General features: G+C 28.9%; 1 protein-coding gene across 17 annotated transcripts in view; it reads right to left on the bottom strand.

Moving 5' to 3' along the window:
• LOC121114935 (KCNQ potassium channel) overlaps nucleotides 1-23345 on the bottom strand; it is a 579520-nt gene that overhangs the window by 418135 nt on the left and 138040 nt on the right. For 13 of the 17 annotated variants that reach the window (XM_071887328.1, XM_071887329.1, XM_071887309.1 and 10 more), the window contains exon 3: nucleotides 3955-4256. The exons of the other annotated variants lie outside the window; for them this stretch is intronic. In XM_071887328.1, the coding sequence (XP_071743429.1) occupies nucleotides 3955-4235 (281 nt within the window). In that variant the 5' untranslated portion in view covers nucleotides 4236-4256. The remainder of the gene's footprint in view (nucleotides 1-3954; nucleotides 4257-23345) is intronic. 17 annotated transcript variants of the gene reach the window in all.

Here is a 23345-nt window from a genome sequence, read left to right as displayed (position 1 = left end):
AATGTTCGAAAATGCACTTTTGGGAAGACAGTCGTGAAGAAAAATTGAGATGGAACACAAATACAAATAAACTTGATTATTCTTAAAATAATACATGTATTTTTTATTGTAAAAAATATGGACATTATCCAAACCCAAACCGGAGGTAAAAACTTCTGCATGAAATATACCAATATCGTTTCCATAAACAAAATTTGAGACAAAATATTTGAAATATGTGTACAATACGTCCCTTCGCAAAGAAAATATTCTAATAATGGAGCAGTATATAATAAAAGATTCGTAAAACTATTTTTCAACCATTGTTTGGCACAAAATGAAGATCTTGGAGCGGCCGCAGCCTAAAACCCACAATTATTATTGTTATCTAAGCTGTAAAACCCAAAATGGCCATTAAAAATTTTAACCTAGACAAGTTTGGCCTTTATAGCCTTTTTTTAAAATCAAAGTTTTTTCAGTGCCATATTTCAGACATGAAATAACTATATAGATGAAAATAAAAATCAAAAATAAATTATTCAAACATTTCAACATTTGAAAAATGAAGTATATATTTCTTTATCTTGATTACAATTAATAAAAAATGTATATAACCATAAAAAAAAACGAGTACAATGAAGGACCTTACCTGGAAACTAATATATTTTTTTATTTTATCTTCAAGTGCTTCATATCATAGCTCAAGTTATAGAATAGACCTTATATTTCACCTTTTTTCTTTTAAATCTAAAAAGGTCAGTTTTCATTTATTTTTGGTCAATTTATTTTTTAATATTTAATAAGACATTTAATAAAATAAGTTGGTTAGGTTGCATTCAATATAGATTACAATAATATTCTAGGGGGAAGAAATTCAATCACTTATGAGTTTAACTATGTAATAGCGAAAATGCTGTTGCATGGTGTAATGATTGTTGATTATCATTGTTGATTAATTATTATGTAAAGTAGTTTAATAACATATATATTTTCAAAGCTATTGTGTTACTCTAATGTTGTTTTTTTCATCCTATTTTTGCCTATTCTTATTATTCAAACAATGACTTGGATTAAAGATGTCACGAGATGAATTTTAAACGTAATATGATTATAAACATGACATGAGATAAAAAAGAATAATAAAGTAGTACGGATGATTATAATAGGTGAGAAGGACATGCCTAGAGATATTCAAGCCCGTCTAATTCGTGGCAGGTCAACTATCAGTTGACCCCCTAACTTTTTATCAACCAATAGGTGTATTTAAAAAGATGCAGTAGATCGCTATTCGCTGTAGTTTGTGAATAATTTTTGAGTCCTTAATTTTAATACACAACCTGGAGTGAATAAAACTTAAGTGCTTAATAGTGAAATTAATTGTAATGAATCAGTAAGGTACCTAAGAGTTAGTGTTTTTTAAGTATTGTGTATACTTTTATACAAGGGTGCTTTTAAATCTTCCCGACCTAACAAAGATACATGACATTTTCTCGACTTTTTTAATCTATTTTTCACTATAGTCTCCTTGTAACTCTGCACACTTCTCCCAATGATGCTATCGTATCTATAGGATCATACCATGTCAAATCGAGAAAAAAAATGCAACCTCGGATTTGGATGATTTTTGGCACACAAGCTCATATTCAAAAGTAAATAAAAAGTATGAAATTTTAGCACATAATTATGAGTCGTTCATGAGATATAGATACTCGTCCTAATGCCTTTTTGGATCAAAAAATGTCAACGTCGCTTTAATATCTTAGTACAGGACGCTAATTTTCATGTATATTTTTTCATTCAAAAGAACTTACCTCCTTAAATTTGGAATTTTACTATTTTTAAGTGTGAGGATTCTAAAAATGAATTAAAAAAATATAATATTTCAATTTCTTATGACCTCAATTTTGATTAAAAACAAATATGAAATAGACTGGAAAGTACTTTATGATAAATAAAAAAATTGCCCAACTTTTTATGAATATGAAGCTATGGCAAAATGTTCTACATGTGTAGGGGTTTCACTATGCCCAAAATCGTGCTGTTTTTTTATCATGGCCTCAGGATGGAATTTCAAAGTTAGGTTATTTTTCTCCGGAAATTTGGTCAATTTAACGTACGTGTTTATGTCTTAAACCTATTTTATTATTTTAATAGACTGACAAAAAAACTAACAACTGCAATTCATATTATTAATTAGAAGTTGACAAATTTTTAAAAATATGAGTTGAACATAATTTTAAAGTAGTTTGTTCATTCTTTTTTGAGACTTTGAACTGTCATTAATTCACTCTAGTATCTGTTGGGTACATGTAGGCGGTTTCCTCGTAGACTGTACAAAAGAGAAATAAAATAAAATTCTCCCATGCCTCCGAAGATGGGACGAAAATCCTAGGAACCCGGAATAATAGGGAAAAAGAGTGAGTGGAATATTGGGCAAGAACATTTTTGCCGAAGGGCATATTGCCGAAGGACAATTGCCGAATATACATTTGGACAAAAAGTGATATTTTATATATTGATATATGCAATTGTATATTTTAATTCAATTTAAAATGGAAGTAAGATCAATACTACGGACATTTGGGCGAAGGGCCATTTCGGACACTTGGCCAAAAAATGATATTTAATATATTAATATATACGATTGTATATTTTAATTAAATTTAAAATGATAATTATACTATTTAATGGTCATTATATAAACACAACACAGTAGTATGTGGTTTGAATGTAGTTCAAATCTTTACAGTTGATAATTAAAAAGTATAATTAATAAAAAAAAAGATATTTTTCTACAAAATAACACTTATTAATTTACCTCTATGACAATAATTATTGATTATATTACCATTTTAATTGAATTAAAATATACAATCGCATATATCAGTATACTAAATATGTACATTCGGCAAATTCCCTTTCCTCAAAGTATCCGTTCGGTGAAATGTCATTCGGCAAATGGTGCTACCACCAAAATATTTTCTTACGCTCGATCAAGCGCTCAATTTGTCTATGAATGTAATTTTCTTTTAAAAAAATCATTAAAAGCAATTTTAAATTCTTTAGCACACTCCCCCACATTTTTATCTTCAAATACATCATTAATAAAATACAAAAGTCTTGGATTTAATTTCTCGAAATATTTGCCACAGGATTTATACTGTTGTCAAAATTCATGTTTTAATATTTTGACTGGGTTCGTTCAACCTTCATTTGAAGGAAACAAATTGGGAGATTAATTAGATATCCGTTTTTTAACTTCTAATAATCGATAGGGGTCCGAATAAATGAGCCTACCCCTAATATCTGGGTAATGTGTTAATATAAGTAGTAATTTGTATATGAAAATCATACAATTGTATCTTTGCATGTTTAAAAATGAGGGCATAATCACTTCTATAGTAATGAGCATATAATCAAAAACTGGTTGGTGGTGGTGCCTCTAATTCAACTTTTTGAAGACAAAAAAAAATGAAGAAAAGTGTGATTAAGTTTGCCAAATGTGAGTGGGACATGGAGCACTTTTCTTTTTTAAAATTTGATTTAAAAAAAATATTAATCCCTTTTTTAGAAAAATACAATGCGGATTCAAATGACTTCTTTTTTTTTAAAGAAAATCAAGTTCTCTTTTGTTTTTAGAATGATTTTTTTAATAATTTAGGTTCATATTTCACTTCGTAACGTTGTTTTTTGAAAAAATAGGTTTTCTGTTTTTTTAAACGACTTTTTTTTCTTCTTCTTCGAGTAAAAATTTACAAATTACAAATTAACAAGTGCTTTTTCATAAAAAATGCGAATAAATAAAGATCCGGTTCTTTTTTTTTTAAATTGTGCGTGCGGACGAGCAATCACAAAGAAAGTAAATGTATTTCCGGGCTATTTTTAATACATTGGTGTTACATGTTTGAGCCACAAGTACAAGTATTAACAAGGTCTATCGCTAGTTTAGTGAAATAATATCATTATCATTCTTACCTTTTGCAATCGTTCTCAATAGGAATTGTTGTAAGAGATATGGATTCATTATTGTTAATACTATTTGTACTGTTCTTTTCTCTATTAAATTGAACATGTCTAACAACTTTATCATCATGAGATATTAATAGTCTTTTGCTCGGAGACGAAAAAGGTGTAAAATCATCACTAGAAGACGCTTCATCTTTTGATTCGATTAAAGTGGATACAACAATAGGGCTAAAACAATCTTTCCTCAAATCTGCTCTTAATTTAAATTTTGGACGTGCACGTTTGAGCATCCTTTCCAAATCTGAGAAAGTCTAAAAAGAAAAAAAAAAACAATATTATACGTGATGCAATCTGTTATACCGCATGCAAAATAACATATTAGTAAATAATGCCCGTCTTTACTTAAACCTAATAAAGTTTTATATTCGCCAACAAAAGTTTTTGTCCGTGACGAAGATGAAAAAAAACATTTTATTTTTTTGTTTCGTTTGACTAAAAGAAACAATTTCTAATTATTGTTGAAATGAATAAAAGAGGAATGAGACGAAATATAACGTGACGAAACGAAATGTTTAGCTTTATCTTCTGCTCGTCTTGCGCAGAGGGTGAAAAGGCTAAATACCAGTGATGCATAAATATGTCCTGGCGGCATGTTAAATATACGGTAATAAAGTAGGTCACCCTGACAATTTGTCATGACGTTTTATTAGATCAGCAACAAGCAGTCTTGTGATGAGCGTAATAAACAAAAACCCCACTCCGTTCATAGAAAGAACATATAGGGTGTGATTACTCCAATGTCGATCCTCAATTATACTCGGAGTCCAACAAGGATTTACACTTATAACTTCCAAGCAAACCCTTATTGTTACTCTCAGTCTTTTATGAGCAGACGTACCAGTTATTACTTTACACTTAGTTAACATCTATGATATCAGGTTTGGATCATTTAAAGAACCTTTCCAGATTACCAACTAGAAAATGCCGCTCCCGCTTTTTAGGACATACTTTATACACTCTAACTGAAGGCTACTTTTAATTTAAAAAAAAAAATTATAAAAGAACTTTTATATATTGTAGAAAACATCCCAAAATCCCAATGCACAAAAGCTATATTCCAAGGGTAAATTGAGTAAAAAATATCACCTACCAATATGCTAAAAAAAAAATACCACAAAAATGGTATGGTAACCATGACAATTTGAGGAATATTTTGGAGGAGAGCAGCTAATCAGTTCCTACAACTTTTGAATGCTGTGAAATATTCTTTGGTATATATAATGATTTTGAGAGTTATAAGAAAATCTATAAGCCCGTTAACGGAGAAAAAAATAATTAATGTCCATTTTTTTATTATTTTAGATTCGCAGAAAATAAATTTTGAGCTGCAATAAATCAAAAACAACAGAAGGTTGCAAAATGATTACTAAATTATAATTTAGGAATGGATTACAACTAAATGATCTTAAAATTTTATGAGGTGACTTTTTTATGAAAAATAAAATATGGCCTTTTTCATTATTTATCAAAAACTAATATAAGACGTTCTTAATAAAATTTGGTTTCAAGCTGTATTCTCTATTTTTTCTCCTTTTTCTAAACAGTTTTAATATAAACTTGATATAGAGTTCTTTTTAAAATAAAAAAAATATTTTATTGATTCAAGGGGGCTTTTAAAATTTTTTAACAATTTTTTTAAAGTGATTGCATAACTAATCTTAGAATATCCGATTTTTAGTGACTCTGATACTTCAAGAAAAATACTTACGATTTACAATCCTAAATATGTATGTTTATACATTCATGAAACTCTTTCTTGATATTAAAAAAAGTTATCATTTTAGGAATAAACAAATAGTTTTGAAGGATATATAAAGCAATGAAGTTGATCAATTAGAATTGATGTCTAAGAGAAAAGCAAATGCATTCCGTTTATTCATATTTAAAAAAAAAAAACACTAATATTATATAGATTTTGAAGTGGTTTATATAAATTATGGGACGACTAATCGGAATCAGAGAATCAGGTGGGGAATATAAGGTGAAACTTTCGATTCTTTTCATCAGATTTTTGCATCTTATTATTAATTACGGGTAAAATATCGTAATAGAATAATTTATAATTAAAAAATGCTTAACACCTGAGAAAAAAGACCAATTGAATACTGAATGTAAGCAAATGTCTTCTAATCACAAGTGGATGGTGATCACTTGTTATTTAAGTGCATTCAATTTTATAGATGTAATGCATGTTGTCTCATATCTAAAAACCGTACCAAATATTTCTAAAAGTGTATGATAATTGTACTGTATCAGCTCTTCAAATCAGGAAAATGCAAATTGCTGAAATATAGTTTGAGATATACAAATACCAAAACCAGAAAAACTGATCAAAAATGAAAATAATCTTCCAGAGAGATGGAAAGTACATTATCAATCAAATTTCTCCACAAATAGCATTTCTAGTAAAAAAATATATATCTGCTCACCAACTTCTTGAGCGGAGAGTGAGCGCTTCTTCAGTGTTGGCGGTTGCATTTAATCTCCCAAAAGAAATAGACTGATTGCTGACACTAAAGTGATTCAGAGTGCTCCTAAATTATAATTTGAGTGTATTAGGCTTTCAGTATAATTTATAAATTTTGTTTCTTTAGTTTCAGTTACCTGAATATAAATGAAAGATATTAATACAAAATTTAGTTTATTGAATACAGTAGCGAGTTAAATTTAGGATATTTTTTGTATTAAAATTGGACAGCAATGAAATATGTATATAAGTTTAATTTATTTCAATATATGGAATCCTAATCAATATTAAATTAATAATCTTGTTGATTCAAAAGGTTTTCATTTATTTTATCCATTACAATTCTTAGAAATTTATAGCAAAATTGTATTTTTAACTATGATATAAAATAAGAAGAATCAAAATTGGAAATTTTTACTAAAATCAGAATCAGGATTTTTTTTGAAATTGTCCCATCACTTGTTTATGTATAAACAACTGATAAATTATTATAAAACTGTAACAAAATGTATTTTTTATTTTTACGGAGTGGTCCATTCAAAATTTGAGCAATTTGAATTTTAAACTTTAACAAGTTTCAAAAAACGTTGTTAATATCTACATGATCGTTGCTCACCAAGATCGTCACAACAGCACACCTGCATTCTGCATCTTAATTAGTTATAAGATTGAAATCTTCTGCTGTTGTCTCCTTTGTAGTGAAGCGTTTATATGTATGTATATTTTTTTAAAACATTGCACAATTTCGCGATCATGTATGCCAGAAAATTCGGTAGTCTGAAGGGCTGAATTTAGTTGTTACACACTGTGTATTCATCAAGAACAGGGCTCTCAGACAAGTGCCCCCTACAACTGGCCCTGTGCGAGAACATGAGTCCTTAATTGATTAAATTGTGACTCTACTTCGACATCTTTGACTTGAACGAATGCCTTTTGTAATTGAGAAGACTTGCATCAATATGTATTTCAAGTTTCAAAAAGTTTATCAACAACTTTGGAAGTAGTTGCTATTCATTTTCTCTACCCACCCCACCTTCAAACAAATTTCTCAAATATTGGCAAATATTTATTTAATTCAAATTCTATGTCGAAATTTCCATCGTGCATAAAACCATTATTTCTATATTAATATATATTTATTTCCAAGTATAACTCTACATAAACTATGTCATCTGATTTATCAAAGAAAAAATAATGCTAAAACTGCCCTTGGCAAGACTTAATCGATTTATACATGTATAAAAAAACATCTCGATAACTTATATTTTTTCTTATAATATAGCATTAAGTATATATCAGTTCTTTAAAATATCATTTTGAAATGATATTTTTTACTTATGTGAAAGGAAATTCGCATGTTACATATTTTTTATAATATGCATTATACAAGTTCTAAGGAATTACCCATGCTACTTAATTTTTAACAGCTTGCAGAATGTTTAACAAATTCGCTCTAAGAAAAAGTTAGAAGGCATTTTCTAAAATTATATTTCTTGTAATTACATTTTTCTAATAAATAAATATATAACACTTTTAAAAGGTTAATTATTTTTTGCCCACTTCCGTTGCTCTATTCCATCATAGGTATTTCATTCATAATTATGCAAAAATAAATTTATTTTTATAAAAGGAAAAAAACTATTTTTGCAAAGACTTGTACTGAGGAATTTCAATAATTTCTTTAAATAAATATATTTGGGTACAACGTACAAAATATAAAAATATCGTCTGTTTGATGCATCCCCATCGTTTAGTCAATCCAACTGAAGCTTTTTCATGTTTTTTTAGTGTTTTGGGATTTTGTGAGCCACTAAATGCCATAGAAAAACGAAATAAATAAAGAAATTTATGGAAATATTTGCAGCTTTGATTTTTTGGTTCTTGCAGAGAAAACAAAATAATGTCCTGTTCGAATAATTTGTCATTCGAACAGTTCCCAATTTTTAAACACTCTGTAAAAGATGTCATTTTCACTCAAATCTACAGTAAAATACTTCAATTTAACAAATGAATTTAAATATCTTTTATGCACGAGAATAGTTTGCCATGATTTTTAATTTAGGCTTTTTAAAAGGTTTTTTTATACCAAAAATTAACCTGGTCACCCCGGGAATTGAAAGGTTGTTTAGAACAAAAGTAGTTTAGCTACCATGACGTTTCATTGGAATAGCTGCATCATCTATGAAAAGAAGGAAATAAAAGCAAATATCAATCCTTTTATTATAAAAAACATAGAAATGATTCACTTAAATTTTGATCTTCAATTCCACAAGGAATTACACTAATAAATCTCCAACAAACAGTCAGTATTCCTCTCCGTCATTCATGAGCACATGCACTAGTGATTATATTATACTTAAATTATCTCGCTTCTAGAATTAAAGAACCATGATAACAGTTTTTAAAAAAACACATTGAGATTCACACTTCTGAAGAAGTGTTTTGAAATATCTAGTACATATCCTTTTTTAAATGGTCATTTTGTATTTGAGTGTGGAAAAGTATTTGAAATGCAATTAAGTATTCAATTCAATAATTCAATGCTTTTTATAAACTATCGAATACAACATAAAAGAATAGATAAAGTTCAGGAAGCATTTGAATTAACCAAACTGCTTAAAGAAATTATTCTTTACTTGAAGATGCTTTTCGGATTGAAGGTTTTATTTAAGTGTATAATTTTGATTCACTGAACTTTGTTAATTATGTATTGAGAAGCGTATTTTTTAGCTTGATTTCCTCAGTTTTTGTATATTTTATTTATAGATAAATATATAAATAGACGCAAATATAGACGATTTGGAAGAAAATATATGAAAAAATCGATAAGGATTGGGTTATCACTGTCAAAAAAACAAAAAATAATATGTAAAAACAGGAGATATATACACCAAATATCCAAAGAATATAACACAATCGTATCCTATCTCCACAATTTTAAAAAAACAACTCTATACTTTCTTATAGACAGCTGTTGATATGATTATTCTGACCTTGTATTAATGTTCTGAAGCAGTCCCATAACAAGGCTTACTTGTATCAAAGGACAATTGTTGAGACGTGACCGAGAGAAAGAGAGATAAAGACGTGGAGGGGAATTAAAAGATGTGTAACGATTTATTCATATGATCATACTACCGGACAGTGACTTGCCAGTCATGATATTTATAGCTAACAAATATTAAAGTACACTATAACACAAACACCTTATAATAATAAGAGATTGATAGGGAGGGAAACGATTTAGTCGTAATACACAACAATAAGTACTTCCAATTCCAGGAAGAGACTGGGTCTTGACTATGATATTTCTTTGGTGGTTGTCATACTTGAGATGACAATTTTACTTCCTGAAATTTTTTTATGAATTATTTTTTTTTATTCAAGTTCAAATTGTTCAATAAATTGTCTTTGCTAAAAGAAATATTTTCTTTTATTACAACTCTCAGTTGTCAGAGGGGGTCTGAGGCATATTTAAAAATAGCCAACTGTTTAACATAATAATTTAAAATGTAATTGGTTATATAGCAATTAATTTCTTACTTTTTTCCTTTTCTTTGTGAAGAAAAAATTGAAAGTTATTACACTCAACTTAAATCTTGTGAATTTGCTAATATCAAATAAAGAATAGTCGGAGATAATAGAATATGTACATATAATGTAATTATTTAACTACAACATGCTTTGGATTCTCCCCAATGTACAAATTTTTAACGTAAAATTTTCTTATACAAGGTATAATAACCCAGTTGTAACTAATACAAAAAAATTCTACAATTGTATAAAATGTGTGGATTTTAACTTTTATAAGGATAAAAAAAGCTGTAGTAGAGTTTTAAGAATATGGTCTATTTGTTTGTAAAAAAAAACACACACAAAGACAAACGTGGTCACCCTAACAATTAGAAGAATGTTTTAAAGGAGAGCCGCTTAGCTGTCATCACGTTTCATTAGATCAGCTACAAGCAGCCGCGAGAAGATGTAAATAAACAAAAATCCCACAACGTATCTTTTAATAACATTGACGAGAATCAAGGCCGTTGCCACTGAGGAAAGGGGAGGGGTACACCCTCCTTTCCTCAGTGACTTTTGAAAAAATACAACTGGTTACAATTTTGGGGAGGGGGGAGTTACCCAAAAAACAAAAAAGAGACTAAATAGAGAGCTGAATTATTAATTAAACAGTTACTCGTCTCACAAAAAACAACTATGAATAAAGTTCTTTTATAAATTAAATCAAAATCAAAAAAGTTATGCCCAAAAAAGGAACGCGTTAATTTTCAATTTTTAACATTTTAGTCATAAAATTCAAAATCTTTTATATTTAAATGAATATTTTCAATTTATATCATAATTATTGCCAGTTAATTTTCGACGACATTATTCCTCATTACTTTTTTAGCTTCGCAAGTACAAAAAAAAATCTTTGTAGGTGTTTGTTCAGCTTTACAATTCTAATAAATACTATTGCCTTCTTGTTTTTTCTTTTTTTTACAATTTTCTTCGCAAATTTCGATTTGACAATTTTTGACAAAAATAAAAGATGTCTTCTCATCTAGATAATTTTTTTTATTTATATATGTTGCTTTGTTATTTGAAGTTTATAAACGGATTTTTTTTTTAATTCATAACATATATTTGATATTATGCTTGTATACAGGCATTATACATATTATAATGCTCACCTGCACCAAAGGAATTAAGAAAAAATAATATTTACCAGTGTCAATGTGATTTCCTCCTGGGCTATACTGTGGCATTATTAGAGTTTTATTATGAAAGGGCATATGCTTTTTTTTTCGTAAGAAAAAAATATCTGAATTACTCAAATGTGAATCCTCAATTCCACTATGAGTCCCGACAAGGGCCTACCCTTATAAATCCCACTAAGTTTCTCTCCGTCATTCCTGAGTATACAAACTTAATACTTAGATGTTCCCTCCTCAAGAAAAAAAGAATATTGGTAAAAGCTTTGGAAAAACAAAGAAACATTACGCATGATTTAGGTCATATTATTCACAAATCCAGCAGTGACACTCTGTTCGACATTGAATATTTAAAGGAGGATATATTGAGAAATATAATAACAAAAACAAGATCATAATTTTGTCAAAATCTAAAAATATTGATAACATTTGCAAAAGGGTAGTGCCCGTTTTATATATCTGGAGTCTTGGGGTGGTAATATCTGCACTTGCAACCCTCTTGTCAAAGTCGAGTTGTAATAAGAGATCAAAAAACTATACAAAAAAGGTCAAAAATCAATATTTTATTCATACTGATTGATTTAATTTTCCAATATGAATGTTTTCCCGTGGACAATTGCAATGGGGAAAATTGTTCAGGAGGAAAAGTCCCAGAGTGGAAAATTACCTTTCGTTGACTACAAATTACAGATTGGAGACAATACATCAAAATAAAACATCAATTAATTAGTTTAAAAGGATACAACCTTGCATTTGCTATTGTGATGAATTTGAAATACCCTTCAATGTATAACTTTTGAGCGTAATTTGAATATAACCTCATATTTTTATAATCTTGAATATAATTTCATAAATGTATTCGTAAATATTATTAAAGTATACAATTTTTAGTCAAATTAGCATAGCTTTAAGCTGGAAGTATATCAAACTTTTATTAATTGTTAATAAATATACAACATATTAATAAGTATAAAGATGACAAAATAAAATATGTTGCCTGGGGAATAGGCAAGGAAGGTATAAATAAAATACATGAATCTTTTACATTATTGATTTGTCTATTCCAGTATAAACACCTACATATATAAATATCTATGAGAAAAGGTACTATAACAAACATTTTTTACAAGGGTAACTATTTTTTTCCGTCAATAACAAATATGATATGTGTATGACATAATCACTATAATAAGTACATCTATAAAATGTAGGTACATATCTATCAAAATATTGGTCCAGATCCGTTTAGAAAAACTTATTTAACACCGAATTGAAAAATAAAATCGATCACGGACCGAGTCCCCACATTAAGACTAATATATTTGATTTCATTCTAATACTTTTATTTCTTTGCCAAGAAGTTGTATTTATATAAGTGTTTCGTTTTTTTTTCTTCATTAAAAAGTAATTTGATAAATTTTTTGCAATTTTTTTTTCAATATGCCCTATTTTATTTCATACTAACGGAAGTACGCGCATTGAACAGAATTATCAGGCGGGCAGACACTTTTAGCTTTAGTAATATAGAAGATACCTTCCTAAGATATCCTCAGTGTTACTTTTCATTTTTCATGATCATTTTCACTCAGATGTAAATACACTTTATAGTTAGATGTTCTCTCCCCAAGAATAATAATGATAACTGTTTGATTTTTTTTTTAATATGACATGATAATGTAGATTTTAAATTCATTATTTTTTATTTCATTTAAAGTAATTCCTATTTTTTTTAAATATGAGTTGACTGAAACGCTGGCGAGATTCCATTCATTTTTACATACCGTTTTTATACGACTCTATACATATACTCAGTGATGCTAATCAAGAGCCTACATTTTTGGATTTGGTAAACTGAACAGTGTTTTTTCTTTTCCTAAGCTGTAATCATTATTATTTAATCCCTGAGAAGGGAAATTAAGGAATCAATGGACAAGTCATTTTGTACCTAAAAAATTAAAAAATCGATGCTTTCGATACCAAACTAATGTCGCTTCTTTTGGAGCATTTAGTTGAAATAATACAATTTTTATAAAGTATATAATTTATTACATATTTGTATACCATAGCTTTGTATTATAATACAAACAAATAAATAATTATTTTATTATTTTTAGATCGATTACACAAGTAAATAAAAACCCATCATGAAGAAGCAATACATGATTCTAGTATTCTGTGACACGCCTATTACAAAGATGTATCTAATTTTTATTATGATAACAAATCCTTTGATTTCATACTTTAAACATTTGATTCTTTTTCTGCTAGTTTAAGAAATTGATCATAGTTGAAAAGTATGATTTGCCGGTACCCTAAAAAAAAGAAACCAAAAATTTATGGAAGCTCTCTGACAGGTTGAATAATGTTTTGGAGAATAAAAGATTAGTTGCCATGAGGTTTCATTAAATTAGATGCGAGAAGCTATGAGATGAAGGAAAAAAAGAAAAAAACAGCAATGATATAGCAAGAATTTATTATATCAATTCTCAATTAGAATCCCAGCCCAACTAGAACTTACACTTACCTTTAATTCTGCAACAAATCCTGATTGTTACTTTGCGCACTTTCACGGAATAATAATTACTTTAAAGTTATGTTGTAAAAGAATAATAATTGCACCTTTAAAAATAAATACATTTTCAGATTCCATTTCCAAAAAGTCCATTATCATACATTTTTTTTCTCTGGCAATTATTATATGAACATGATAAACCTTTATACAATTTTAATATCAAATTATATTAATCTTCTTTATTTTTAAAATATAAAGTATTATTATATTTGTATTATTCAAAGTGTATCTTTGATAAATTTTATCATTGAATGATAGCGTGTTCGGATGTTAATATCCATTCTTCCATTCATTTCGGTTGAATTATTCACAAATATTTACCAAACTAAATGAAATACATTTAAAATAAAATGTAGTACTTTAATATATATATTTTTTGTTCCCATGGTATTAGATTTTATATTAATAAATTCACTATAATAGAAAATATGTTTAAAAAGTATTAAGACCTGTGTAGGGTGATCATTTGAACACAGCCTTATTCTCTGCTTTAGGGGAAAAATTGTTTTATCTCTCATTTACATCCATATTAGCTAAATTAAAAATTTCATTAAAAAATATATATTGGTTTTTATAGGCTAAGTACTTCTAAGTAAAAAATATGGAAATTAACACACGAATAGGTATTATTCATGTAAAAGAGAATATTTTGATTATAAATATGAGTTTACATGATGTAAAAGGACAAATTTCCGAGAAAGCGGAATACAAATATATAAATCTCTTTTTTATAGGTTTATTTTAAAGATTTATTACTCTTTTAATTTTTATTTGTTTAAAAAAAACAATCTGTTGAAGCGAGAGTAATTGATTATACATTTCGAAAAAGTATTTGCTTTGAATTTTTCTAAGCTAAGTTTACTTGTGGTTATCATAATTTATCAACAAATAAACTTTCCAAGTTTATTTGCTTACATATTTTACTTTGAGGCAGTTCCAATTTTCGATATCTAATAGCAGAAAATAATATTTATATACACGGTTCAGAAGCAAAACGTGGACTGTTAATAAATGCTAATTATGTAATTAAAAATTGTGGTTATTTCATAAATATTCCGAATCTCCTGTTCTTTCTGCATAAGTAAACAATAATAAACATTTCTCAAATCTTTTATTATGAGTGAGCAAAAAGCAAAAAGGCAGAGGATCTCAGATCTTCTGGATCCCAAAATTGAGGTAGCAGAGATTATGGACACTGTGAAGTGCTCCAAGAGCCTCATTTTGAAAGTGGCCGGGATGAAAAAGGATAGAAAAGACCTCTTAAGGAAGTGGGGGACACAACTTGAAAAGGGATTCTGAGTTTCTGAAGCATCTGAAGAAAAAGATCAAGGAGGGCCCCACAAAATCCATGAATCTTCTCTCTTACGAGTTTGACGTGACGAGGGGACAAAGAGGGCTGTAAAGGAGGACTTGGGATTGTCCTCTTATACAAGGACCCCACGCCCCCTGTTGACATACACTCTGAAGGAAAGGAGACTGTAAAGGTGCAAGAAAGTTGCACGTGGATCAATGCAAATGGATCCACAGTAAGAAATTTCTATGACGAGAAGATTTTGACCGTGGACTAGGTCTACAACCGTTGGAACAACCATTAGCTTAGGGAATCACCAGACAAGTTCAAACGAGTGTTCCATAAAAAACATTCAGCCCAAAAAATGGTCCTGGGGCTCTTGGCGCCCGACGACAAGAAGATGCCTCCCTTCTTTTTTAACCCTGGGGAGAAAATCGGTCAGGAGGCCTACTATAAGGTGCTAAGGTTCACCTTACTACCATGGCTCAAGGTCACCTACCCAGAGGACAACTATGAGTGTACACAAGATGGTGCACCCTCACACACATCGGCCAAATGCCAAAAGTTCTGCACCGACAACATGAGTGATTTTTGGCCCAAGGACATGTGCCCATCATCTTCACCGAATTTGAACCTGTTGGACTTTGCTGTGTGGGCACTTTAGAGAGGGAGATTAACCGGACATCTCACCCGAACATGGACTCCCGGAAGGCTGCCATTTTGAAGGAGTGGAACAACTTGTCCGATAAGTTCATCATCAACTCCTGTAAGGATTTCCTCCACGTGTGGAGTTTGTGATTGCTGATGAGGGCGGCCATATTAAGAAAACATGTTCACAAAGGGCGTGTCTCAAAGTTTTGTTAAAATTTTTTTTTTTAAATTATTCATAAAAAAATAAAATTATTGAGATTTTTCTAAAATCAGTCATTCAGTCCAAGTTTTACTTACGAACCCTTTAATTGAAACAAAAATAAGGTTAAACAAACATATATATACAATTTTTGATTCATAATCCTATTATAATTCCAAATCCTTTCAGCATTTTAAGATCAAGTGCTGTTGTCTACCCACCAAAAATTTAAAAAAAATAATTATATTTTTCAAGTTCCTACAACAACCAAATTTTAACATTCCCTTGATACTATTTTACTTCATAAACTGACATCTCCCTTAATATGTTATCGAAAAACAACAATTAATTCTTAAATTAACCACAAATTATTAATAAAAAAAAATACTCAAATGATGTAGATTTAGAAAATGGCTCATTAAGTTTATTCACTACCATCAAAAAGTTGAAGATAATGCAAAACTAACACTCTTAAGTGGTTGTTTCACAAGAGTGCTAGAGCACCACTCGTAAAAATCACTATAAATTGAAGTGTGTCAACTAAACGATCTGTCAATTAATTTATCTCCTTTCCTACATAAATTATTATATTTATAATATCAAATCGCTATTCCTACTTCAATAAGTCATACATATCAATATTGTTGTTGTTGTTTTTTAGGAGGGGGGAGGGTTACATTAATATTTGATTTAATAATGTCAATTTGAAATGAAATTAATCAATATAAAAATCATTCCACGAGAAAACGTATTTGACTCAAATTTTGTGTAGGATATTATTGATAGTAGTCCTACTCAGATTTAAAATATTGGATCCATAACTCAAAACAACTTTGAGTTGTGAAGTCTTAAAAATAAAAATATTATATTTATGCATGGTTCATTTATTCCAAGAGACATTTTGATGACGTATTTTACACAAATTTGGTATATGGTGGCATCATTCATAGTAATCATACTCTGAAATCAAATATTGAATCCGTAAGAGTTGGTTTAAGAACCGATTCTTATTTTTGAAGTCATAAATATAAAGATATTAGCATTTTGACTATTTTTTATAATTAATGACAAATCATAAACCAAAGCAATGATAGGTAAGTATAATACATCATTAGAAAGGTATCACGTACCTAAACAAAACCTATGTTATAATATTTTTAAAACACACTTTTCTTATGATAAAAAATACAAAAAAAAAAAAAACTGAATTACTACAGTAAACCAGATCGCTAGAAACCAGAAGGGTCTGAGAAAAACTAAGATAAAAAATCTGCTCTTCAAATTTGTGGAGATAAAAATGGTGTTTCTTAGTGTTACTTACGTATATGTTTTACATAAAAACCAATAGTATTTCTGTTTAGATTTTCGTATTCAAAAATTATTAAAGCATTACTATTATAAAGCAATTCGTAAAAGATTTTTTTATTTATTTATATACACTTGATATTTTTTTAACTTTAACTTGAAAACATTTTATTGAAAATGCAAAACATTATTAATTATTTATATTTCATCTCATTTTCTTTATTACACTACCATTACGAGTATGTGCAATGTACATGGTGGTCCAGATAAATGGGAAATAATTACTGTCGCTTATATCTCGGATCTTTTAAGTCATGTGGTAAAAATTTATTTGTTCCGAATGGCCACGGTTTTTTTTTAGTAAGGATTTTCTTTTTTAATTCACTCAACAGTTACAGATGGAGCAAACCAGAAGAACCGTCACATTTGAATTGTGTTGGTTCTTGTTTACTCCGAATGAGATTATCAAGCGACTCAAGTACTCGAAAAGTACAGTTTACCAGATTTGTAATGAATTTGAAGCCGATGGGAATACTCATAGGAAACATAACAAGATGAGCGCTGACAAAAACGATTCCCAAGGCTCTTGATCGAGCTCAAAAAGTCAATCGATGCAAATCCGACTACCCCCCCTTGGCAATCTCACATAGACCAGGAGCGTGAGCAAGACGATGTCTATGCTATCATGAAGACGATGAAGCCAGCTTAAACCATAATCCTGGTTGTAATCTTCTTCTTTCATAGAGCGTCATGGTGTTTACATCTCTCTCTAAAAGAAGAATTCTCGCTTATCTATGCCATTTTCAAAAAACGAGCAATAAAATAATAACATACATATACGAGGGTGGTCTCAAAAGTTTCTAACCACAATGTGAAGATGAAAGCACTCGCAAATGCTAGCTAGTCACATCTAGCTATCATTTGTTTGCAGCTATTCACCATATTTTCAGCCATTTTGGAGGCGTTGTCTTTATATAACAGCCGCTTGAGTGAATTGATGTGAGTGTTTTTGTGAAAAAAATTCTAAATTTAAATTGTATTTTTCAACATAGTCTCCTTGTAAGATATCAAAAGAAGAAGACAAAAACGTGAATATTCAAAACTTTAAGGCCATTGGGCGACATCTAAAAACTTTCTCTAAAGTCTTCAAAGTTTGTCAGTCATCGTTGTTTAGCCAAATGCATATTTTAAGCCTATGATAGCTTAAGTTAGAAATGGACCAGTCTAATATAGATTTAAAAAGAATTATAATATTTTCCTGCACTAATGCTATTGAAATGGTGAATGTATTCCTTTCTATGGCAGTAATTAATTTTATCCCTCCAAATCATTTAATAGTCCGCTGATGTTAACAAGGGTCTTATTTCATTAATACAATGAATATAACCACAGATTCTCCTCGCCCTCAACAAAAATCCCATCCCTACGTTTATAGTATTCCTCAGTGGTGACTGATCCCTTGTGTAAGTAAGCACCCATACAAAATTCTCAAAACTACCCGTCAATATGGATAAATATAGGACAAATAACCGGTTGAAAACTAAAACCCACAAATAAATAAAGATCCAAATAGTTTTATTAAATGTTCAGCCATAATTTTTGGAGATTTTTTGAATTGATGTTTCGGTTACGAGTCCTACAGATTATATATAACTAATAGCTTTTTAAAGTAGTTAATTTCTCAAAATACAGTAACTGAATAAAAAATGATGAAATACATTTTCGTATTCCTGAAAATTTAATAAATATCAAAAAAATATAACCAAAATCTTGAACAAAAAAACAAGAAAGGGGAAAAACCCAATTTACAATTTTTGTTTCTTCAAAATGTACATGGAGACCAATATTTAATAGACGTATTTCAATCAATTATAGGCTTATTATTACAGTTTTTGGAATGAAATAAGAGGTGAAAAGAATTAATCAGGTCATCCATTATAACATAACAATAAAAAGCCTTTTTTTTGTTGAAAATATTAAGGAAAATAGTGAACTACTGGTGTGTATTTAGATGTCAAAATGGGACCAACAAAACGAAGGACTTAAACCTTACTGTCTATCAAACATACAATCCTATTAACGCCTAGTTCTATTAAATGTCAGATCCTAATATGGATCAAAAATAAGCTATTATACATCATTATGAATTCTTATTTCCATAGTGAAGACAATAAATTAACCATTCAATGAAAAGAATAAAATATTTTTATTTTATGATCCTACTTTTCAATCTTTAATCGATCAAAAAAGAATAATAAGAGTACAAATTGAGACATTTCATAGGGTTTTTAGTACATATGCCTTTGATTTAGTTCAAATATCACTGTTTATCATTGTTAGTAAGTAATACTTGACATTAGGTACTTTTACCTTAAACTATTTTGCCTCGGGACATTTTGCCTTAAAGTAGTTTAGCCTCAAGGATATATCTCGACTTAAAATATAAGTAAATAATTATAGAATGATGCCCAAAATTTCAAAGCATACATACTATCGACATTTCTATATGTACTGAGTTGGAACCAAAGACAATATAGTTAATAAAATTAGTATAATAAGAAAAATAAAAAACAGGACAACAATTGGAATAGAGCAAATGTTCATCACTACTCCGTTATAAATGATGATGTATTACTCAAGTTAGAAAAGACTCATGGATTGACGAAGAAGCTTAATACGAGAAAAAGGCATAATTCCTTCATTAGTCTAACCAATGAATACTTTAACAACAAGGGCTGACGAGGGTATTTACATAAAGAGATATAAGTAAAAGGAAGAAATAAAAAAGAGAGAAGAAAATATAGAAGCGTGTATACTGTATTGTATTGTATTTGTAGATGGTCAGTGTGTGAAGTATAAATTAATGTCTGGGCGGTTTAGTCCTCCAATTTATTGACTAATTAGATTAATCTCCTGATATATGGATCTGCATCCCCCCATTGTTCCTTTGAATGCATGTATTTTCATTTTATATTCTAGCCACACACCTCTTCCCTGATTTTGATGTTCAGGGATATTTTCTTTTTTATAAAGAGGATCCCATGCCTTACTTGGTGGATAAATAAATCCCTTACTAAATTTGAATCGACAATTTAAAATCGACTTTCATATTAAATCCCACAGTTACATTCACAAACATAAGATTGTGGAATGTTGATTTCATTAAAAATTTTATTTATTTCTTTGGTTAAACGAGGTCTATCAAGTTTTATGTAAAATTATTCTAAGGAAGATAATCTCAAAGTTCGTAATGTCATTTAGAACATCTATATTTTATCTTAAGGACCCTATATGAAGAAAGATAAGCTTAGGATCTAAGTGATGGAATTGATGTATAGTATAAAGAGGAATATTTCGAAACTGAGATGGAATTGCATCTTTTTTTAATATTTTTCGGACTATGTTAGGAACTTTACGACGATTTTTTTAGTATCGTTAGATTTGAGTTTATAATCAGAGGAGATAAATAAAGGTCCCAAAGTGTAGAATATTTTGAAGGTTCCAAGTTCTGTCTAGGTACGGCTAGAATCAATTTTTTTCTTTTTAACTCATCCTTAGGAAATACATGAAAATATGTTTTTAGGATGTTTCCAGGCCCAGTTTCGATACTTTCAGACTCAGTTGATCTATGTTTACTACAACAACCAGGTGCAATACATATCTTTGCCATGATTATTTACTAAAATGAATCAAACATTGTATTTTAAGTTAAAATATTACGGTTCCTACTTAATGCTGTGTTACTCATTATAATTTAATATTTATATACTCATATTTTGTTATTTGTATTTTGAATCTCTTTGAGTCATTGAGAAATGAGAGGTTGCGAGAACCTTCCTATTCTTAGTTGATAAGATATTATTGATCAAACAGAAAACAACCATTTAAAGCATTTTATAGTAATACACATGACATATTCTGATTAAAAGAGAACATCAATTTCGACCAAAAGTAAACAATAGCTATGTAGGTATGAACCACATTGATTTTTGTTTTCAGGCGAAATATCCTTGAGGCAAAATGGCTTTAAGGAAAAGTGGTTTAAGACAAAATCATTTAAAGCAAAATTATCAGGCACCGTAGTATTGCCATGCTGGTGTTAAATTGTTTTTTTTTTTACACTTTTACAACCTTTTAATGAATTTTCATCCGATTTAATGGAAATTTATCCATTTTGTGTAGTAAAAATATCATTAATAAATCCTAAAGATGGCGTTGCCTTCTCATATAATGCAGTTTATGAAGTCAGTGAAAACTTTATATTTTAATTGTGATTAATAAACTATTTCATTCTATTTTTTAACATGAAAAAAAAAAATGTTGATTAATATACTTTTCCTTTATAATTCACGTAAATAACTTCTTTTCCTTGAGCATCTGCATCATAAATAATTATTTTGTATATTTAAAAATGAAATGGAATTGATAAAAACTACAATTAAATGGTTTAACAGAAGTTTCTAACAGTAAACTTTCCTTTCAGTAGATTTCAGTCAGTGGAAAGGACACAGAAAACTTTCTATCAATAATTTTGATAAGTTTTTTCACAAAAAAGAAATAAAAAATTACAAACAACTAGGTCAAGTTAGTTGTTGTGAAAAAACTTAACGATAAAAAAATGTTTCTATATAGGCTCACGAATTTTTATAAGTGCAAATGGACATATTATATCATCAATAAATATCTGTCCCAAATCGAAATACCCTCCTCTTTTATATTATTTCTTCTAACAAAGGAAAATAAGAAAGCCTCAGAATTAAATAAATAGATAATATCCTGTTGTTATAGGATTGATATAAGAAGTTCATAATAAGAATTGAAAATCAAATTCAATAGAAAGTAAAACCCTTTCAAAAATAATTATTTATAGTATTTAAATTATGAATATTTTTCATTAATTTACTAAAAACATATTTTCTCTGGTTCTAGAACAATTTTCAAAAAAATATTAAATACATCTACGTTGAATTATTGTATTTATACTTCCTCTTCATGTTAAGGTAAGTTACCACATCTATCATGCGTGTTGTACATGTAATTTATTACTAAGAACTTTTCATTTTATGATTTACAAACCTCAACAACTCTCCCATTCAAAAAAAAAAAAAAAAAAAAGGTTCCTTGATTTAAAATGTGTCTTGCTTGGGGGCAAGAAAATGCAACTTTACCCCGATTGTTGTTAAAAATTTATTTTATCATTGTATTTCCCCTCCTTCCTCCAACAAGATCCATTTTAAATTAAAGAAGCTCTTTATTTGGATAAGGAAAATTGTTGAAGTATGAAGGTTATATAATGCCAAATTCTTAGAAATAAAATGTATTTAGGTTCGTTTCAAAATTATACATTTGTACAGCGCATGTATGGCAAATGTAGTAATTGGTAACCCAGCTTTATTCTTGTTTTGTAATATCAAATGATTGATTATTTTCCATGATTTAAAATTATTGAGGGATTATTGTTCATTATTTTATAATGAAAATGCATCAACTAGTGACATGGGGTCCATATTCTCCCCAGCACCATATATTTTATAAGCCATTTAAAGTAAGAGGGCAATAATTAAGGGAAAAATTAAAAATAGTCGCTTTTGAATAAATGGGGTTTCCTATTCTACGCAAAAGCTATTTTTAAAAAAAGAGGGAATTTCCTCATCTTGAAGAAAAGGCCATGCAATTAATAAAACAATTCTTCATAAATTAAACGTCACTCAAAGTTCAAAAATTATTAGTTATTTACTTTCTCCTAAAATAAAAAAGAGGCCAAAATTAGACCTTGCATTTCATAGAAATCATTTAAGAGAAACGAAAAAGATCTGAAATTTATATTTAAAAAAAAAATAAAAGATCCGAAATTCCTTTAAAAAAGAGCCAATTTGTTTAAAATTAAATTTTATGAATATGTTACTGCTAAAACCGTGCCACTCCGTCACTGGCTTCAACAGTTAATTCAAACTGCGTTTTTACAAAAATGGTTTGATCCAAACCAACGAATTAGGGAAGAAGTGATTGAAATCAATCATTTGAACTGAATGTGTCAGAGTCTGTATGTGCCTAATAAAATCTGGAGTAAAATGTGTTAAACTTTTTCTATATGTTCTCTAAACTCTACTCACATTCAATCAATTGATAAGATGAATGTGATCATAGAG

The sequence above is a fragment of the Lepeophtheirus salmonis genome, chromosome 3, assembly GCF_016086655.4.
Source record: "Lepeophtheirus salmonis chromosome 3, UVic_Lsal_1.4, whole genome shotgun sequence".
Classification (NCBI taxonomy): domain Eukaryota; kingdom Metazoa; phylum Arthropoda; class Copepoda; order Siphonostomatoida; family Caligidae; genus Lepeophtheirus; species Lepeophtheirus salmonis.
This window is presented reverse-complemented; position numbering and strand designations above follow the sequence as displayed.